Below are 5,730 nucleotides of genomic sequence, written 5' to 3'. Positions count from 1 at the left end.
CAATAGCTCTGCTCACCTTCTGCTCCAACATGCTGGGCAGGGAGTTCCCTCTGTCCATGCGCCCACGTTGGCCGTTCTGGGGGGGGTAAAGCCTGGTGTCAGCCCTGCCCCCCCTCCCCAAAGGGCTGCTTTGCCCCACCTGAACCTATGCCAAGGTGATGGGCACCAGCCTGGCACGGCAGAGTCCCCCTCCCATCCCCAGGTGTCCCCTCTCCCCCCTGGGATCCATCCCAGAGGTGTCCCCTGTGTGTCCCCCCCAACCCCTCGTACGTCACCCTCTCGCTGGGTCTCCATCCTGGCAGCCAGGTGAGTTCTTACCTGCAGGGCTGGGAGACAGAGAGGAGCAGAGCTGAGCCCTGGGGACACCCACTGTGACCCCCCCCAGTGCCCTCCCCCAGGTGATGACAAGCCCCCAGAGGTGGTTCCCCAACCTCTGCTGAGCCCAGGTTTGCCCCAGCGCTCCCAATCCCTTGGGACATTCCTAAATCCCCCCCAGACATCTACACATCCCCTGGGACACCCCAACACTTCCAAGGCATCTCCATATCCTTGGGACATCCCCCCATCCCCTGGGACCCCCCTGTCCCCAATATCACCCCCGTTCCACGGGCTGATCCTCACCTGGACTGCCCTTCTCGCTCCCCGCCGAGCCGAACTCTGCTGACTGCAGCTGCAGGGGGACAGGGGACAGGGGACAGGGGACAGGGTCAGAGCAGGGCCACCCCCAGAGCTTGTCCAGGGTGGGGCACAACCCCAGAAGTGTGGGGGGGCCGCTGCTGCCCACTCACCCGGGTGAGGGTGCTCCTGCCTGAGGCCGGCAGGGAGGAGCTCTTGTAGCTCGTGTGCAGGGCTGGAAGAGAGGAGAGATGGTCAAGCGGGCAGGCAGGGACATGGGAGGAGCAGGCAGGGGTGCAGGACGTCCAGGCAGGGGTGCAGGCAGCCAGAGCCAGCAGGTGAAGCAGGGAAGGGCTGGGCTGCAGGAGGAACACCCCACGTACATGTGTGGAAGGGCGTCCGGTCCGGCAGCGAGCGGGTTTTTCTCCGGATCGGGAGAGATTTCTCCATCTCCTCCTTCAGGATCAGCTTCCCGAGGTTGGAGGTGACCTGGGGATGAAGGGGATGTGGGTTGGGAGCAACATCAACACTCCCTCACCCCCTCCCGAGGCGCCACCTGCCCGCTCTGCCCCTCACCTTGCTCAGCTCCTGCTTCTGGAGCTCCCGCAGGTTCTTCATCTCCTCCGTCAGGTCCTCGTCCTCCTCCTCCCCTCTCTTGGAGGCCATCCTCCTCCTCCACTCCGTCTCTGCGGGCACAGGGGGGCTGTCAGAGCCCTTCCTGGCACCCCACGGGGTCTCTGAATGGGGTAACCCCCCCCGTTCCCACCTACCCACGACGGCCAGGGACGGGGGGCATGGCCAGTAGTCGGTCTCGATCTTGGCGGGCTGGTTGGGGTCGGGGGGCTGCGCCGCCGGGAACTTGGAGGACTCGATGATCAAGTCCTCTATGAGATGCTTCCCGTGGTGGGCGCTGGAATGGTGGTCTGTGGGGCATGGTGGGGGGGTGAGGCAGTGCCTTTTGGGGCACCCCATCCCACAGGACAGACCCCCCCCACACAAACAATCACCTTTCTGCCGGTAGATCGGAGGCTTCTTGTAGATGTTGAGCTCTGTCGTGTCGGTCTCTGGAAGGGGAAAAGGGGGGTTGGTAGGTGGGGAACGGGAGCTCATCGGTGTGCAGGGACCACCAGGGTGGGTTTGGCAGCACCAGGGGGGCCTGTTTGGGGGGATCCCGGTGCCAGGGGGGCCGTACCGGGTCGGTGGAAGTGCTGGACGCTGCTGCGGGTGGAGGAGCCGCCCTGGCGCGAGGTGGGCAGGGGGGTGCTGGTGGGGGGCCGGCTCTCCAGCCACTCCCGGATGACCTGTGGGCACACAGGGATCAGTGATCAGCCAGTCCACCCCCCCACCCCGAATTCCCCCTGAATCCAGCATCCTCCCTGGAATTCCCCCCTCCTCGTTACTCACCTCCGGAGACGGAGGGGGAGAGATGGATTTGGGAGACAGGGAGCGCTGCAGGAGGCAAGAAGCATTTTATTCCACTTTATTCCAGCAGCCCCACAGCTGGGATTCCTCCCCCCTGACCCCTCCTCCCCCTCCCAAAAAAAAAACCAAACCACCCAGGGGACAAGAAGTGGCCCAGGGGCATCCTGACCTCCCGGCTCCGGGGCAGCTCCACGTGCTCCATCAGCGAGTAGGTGAAATGGGGTTCGTAGATCATCAGGTCGGGGCGCTCGATGTCCAGGATCGCCTTGTCCTTAGGGATGGCAGCCAGGTCCTTGTACCCCAGGACCTCGTTGTCCATTTTGGCCTGGAAAGGAGGGAAAACGCCTTGGTTTTGAGGGCAGAAAGGGGGTATTTTGGGAACGGGGAGGGCTGACGTTTTCTGTGGCCCTGCTGGGGTGATGGACGGGGTTTGGGGAGGTGCATCCTGTCCCCACGGATGGAGGGAGGCGGTGGGAAGGTGGGAATGGCTTCTTACCACGATGCTGGAGGGCGACCCGGGAACGCTGGACCCTCGGGAAGAACAGACGCTCCCAGGGGAGGTCAGTGGCTGCTGGATGGGAAAGGAGATGTTTGAGGCCAGGAAGGGGCTCAGGGTTGTGTTTGGGAAGCCAGGGTATGGCAGGAAGGGCCTGGGGACACCACCGTGCCCACGGACCTCAGTGCAAAAGATTCCTTGGGGGTTTCTGGGGTCTCCTTTGGGGACAGGGGCCAGTGGCTTGGCCAGGACACGCTGCCACTAGATGGTGCTGCCAGGCTGGGCTGGAGGAGGAGGAGGAGGAAGGCAGGGCCCTGCTAAGGGCATCCCATGACTGCCCATGTCCTTGGCCACCAGCCCCTGCCCTTGGCCACCAGCCACTGCCTGCATGTCCCCAGCACCCTGCCTGTACCCCCAGTGCCTGCCTGTACCCCCAATCCCTACCTGGACCCTCAGCACCCTTTCTGGACCCCCAGCACCCTGCCCACAACCCCCTGGGACCCTGCCCACGACGTCCCCCCTTACCTTCTGCAGTCTTTCCATTCAGCTGTGGGCAGGAGAGGTTGTGTCAGTCACAGAGTCCTGTGGGGACAGCAGAGGGCTGGGGGCACAGCCAGGGTGGGCACAGAGCCACCCCCATGCTGGTCAGGGGTGAGGTTCCCATCTCCCACCACCCTCCTGCCGTGGGGCTAAACCTGGCAGCCCCCCAGGCACCAAACCCTAAGGTGGCACGAGGCTGGTGCATCCTCCCTGCCAAATATCGCTGAGTTGGCAGCAGGACAGGCTTCCCAGGGGGTGCCACCGCCCCTCAGGCGGGGGGGACAGGCGTGGGACACTCACCGCTGCCTCTGTGGCTCCACATCCCTCTGGAAGCCGACACCAGGCTGGGGCTCGGAAATTCCCTCTGCAAAGGGAGAGACGGGAGAGGTGGCGGTGACTCACAGGAAGGTGGAGATCCACCTCATCGCCCCCCTCCCGCTGTCCCTCTGGACCCCGGTGCCCGGCGGCCGTGTGTCCCCTGCCCGTGCCGGCTGCCTGGTGGCTGCTGACGGTGCTGGCAAGCGGGAGCAGCGGGAATGACGCCCTTTTGTCCGGCGGGAGGCTCGAGAAGGCTCCAGCGGGAGCGGGACGGGCGTGCTGTGCTCAGCCCCCCGCAGCCCCCCGGGGGCCTCGGCCCTCGCTGTGCTTCACACCCACAATGCCGCACACAAAGGGGAAAATTCCCCATTCTCCTCAAAACTTCTCCTTTCACGGGGGGGAGGGGGAGTTGGGAAAAGCCTCGTGCGAGCCGGGCAACAACAACAACAGTGGTGGCAGCGCAGGAGCCCTCCGGGCCTTGAACCCCAACCCTGGGCGTGGGCTGGGGGGGCTGTCACCGCCTCTAGGGACCCCAGCCCTGCTGTCCCCCAGCCCCACGGCTCCCGGGAGGGGGTGAATCACGCCCTGTGGGATGCAGAGATGGAGAAGGAGCAGGTCTGAGGGATCCGGGAGCATCCTCCCGCTGCCGGCACGAGGGTCCAGCCTAGCACGAGGAGGCCCCGCCGGCAGCTCCACCTCCCCTCCCTGGAGACCCCCGCCCCGCCACAAATTACCCCCAGATTCGTCACCGGGGAGGGATTTTAACCCCCTCACACCCCACACCCCCCACCCCCGAGGGTCTGCAGCGCCGGGGGCCCGGTGGGACGGGATCGGCACAAGGCGGCATTGTCCGTCCGGGCACATCCATGAGCTCACACTTTCCAGCGGCGGGGCCAGGGCAGCCCCCCGGCCTCCGGTCACACCCCTCCGGGGGCGTTGGGGACACCGTCGGGGCCGCGGTGGCAGCGAGCAGATGGATGCGATGGCGGAGGAAGCGGCGGAGCGGCGGGAGGGGGGTGCGGGGACGGCTGGATGCGGATGCCGGAGGGGACGGAAAACAACCCCGAGTCGGGAGGAGGGGGGGGTGGGGTGAGGAGCGATGCCAAAAACCTGGCGAAGGGTGCCAGGGCTGCACAACCAGCTCGGCCACGGTTTGTGTGGTTCCCCCCCCGCCGCGCTGGGGGACGCGGGGACATCTTATCTGGCGCAGGCAGGGAGCCACCGCCCCGATGGCAGCTGCGCTCCCCATGGCAACATCCAATCTCCCCGCAACCCCGCTGGCAGGTGCCCCGCGTGTTCCCGAGATAAGCGTGTTTTGGGATTTTCCCGGCCAGGAGGGTGAGAGGGAGAGGGGAGAAGTGAGGGGCGGGGGGAGGACGCACCGTGCCCCCCTCGCGGGAAGATGCTGAGGGTACCCAGGGAGGGAAAGGAGCCGGGCAGGGAGTCACAGGAAGAGCGGTGGAGGAGGGAGGGACGGACAGACAGGCAGGACACGTGCCGGAGGGGGCTCACCGGGATGTGGGGGTGCCGGTCCCCCCCTTCCTCCCATCCCCGGGGGGGGGCCGTGGCGAGGGCTGTGCTGCAGCGGGAAGAGGCCTGTTCCCTCCTCCCCACCCCGAGGAAATCCGGATTTGACTTTTCGCAGCCGCCAAAGCCATCAGTGCCCGGCCCTGGGCCAGGGGCCAGGCTGGGAGAACCCCCCCCTCGCTGCCCGCGGGGGAGCGGGCAGGGACCCCCCGGCCTTCCTCCCCTCGCCCTCCTCCTCATCCTCCCTTCCTCGCCCTTGCCAGGGTGCAGGACAGGAGCCCCCCGGTGTTCCCGCAGCCTGCCCGGCTCTCAGCCAGCGCTGGAAGTCGGGGGGGGACACGCGAGGTCACAAGTTCCCCGAACAGACGGTTCCCGCCAGCCCTGGGAACGGCGTCCGGTGTTTCCCAGCCCAGCCCATCCCCGGCCTCCTCCTGCTCCTCCTCCTCCTCCTCCTCCCGACACAAACCCCAAACAAACACAGCCCAGGAGAGGCCCGGAGCATCCTCCACCGGGGGAAAGCCGAGGCACCGCCGCACGTGGGGCCCCACCGGCAACTTGATCGCGACCACGGGAGCACGTGGGTCCCCGACCCGCGGCCGAACGGTGTCCGGTTCCTCCTTTGTCCTGTTTCTCCCTTTTCCATCCCCACCAGAGCATCTCCCGGCGGCGGGAGAGACCCTTTGGCTATTGACAGCCCAGCCCATCGCTTCCGTGCCATTGCACCCTGCTCGGGGACCCCGGTGGCCTTAAAAGCCACCAGCTGGCAGGGCCTGGCCCCGGGGCTTTTTCCATCCCTGGGATGGAAGGGAAGG

General features: G+C 66.4%; 1 protein-coding gene across 1 annotated transcript; it reads right to left on the bottom strand.

Annotated features, from left to right (window-relative positions):
* Positions 1-7: 7 nt before the first annotated feature.
* On the bottom strand, positions 8-3,484 carry DMTN (dematin actin binding protein; the record flags this gene model as incomplete). The annotated part of the gene is made up of 14 exons (XM_027911010.1): positions 3,374-3,484; positions 3,059-3,115; positions 2,534-2,608; positions 2,207-2,362; positions 2,020-2,064; positions 1,808-1,916; positions 1,623-1,679; positions 1,386-1,538; positions 1,192-1,301; positions 999-1,104; positions 789-850; positions 622-670; positions 319-326; positions 8-76 (listed from the first exon to the last, which is right to left on the bottom strand). Coding segments are annotated over exons 2-14 (1,017 nt in total), but the record flags the coding sequence as incomplete, so codon positions are not given.
* Between the last annotated feature and the right edge of the window lie 2,246 nt (positions 3,485-5,730).

This window comes from Empidonax traillii, unplaced genomic scaffold, assembly GCF_003031625.1.
Source record: "Empidonax traillii isolate 1590-97213 ecotype Southwest subspecies unplaced genomic scaffold, ASM303162v1 scaffold5703:size7397, whole genome shotgun sequence".
Lineage (NCBI taxonomy): Eukaryota > Metazoa > Chordata > Aves > Passeriformes > Tyrannidae > Empidonax > Empidonax traillii.
The sequence above is the reverse complement of the archived record's forward strand: the minus strand, read 5'-3'. Positions and strand labels throughout refer to the sequence as shown.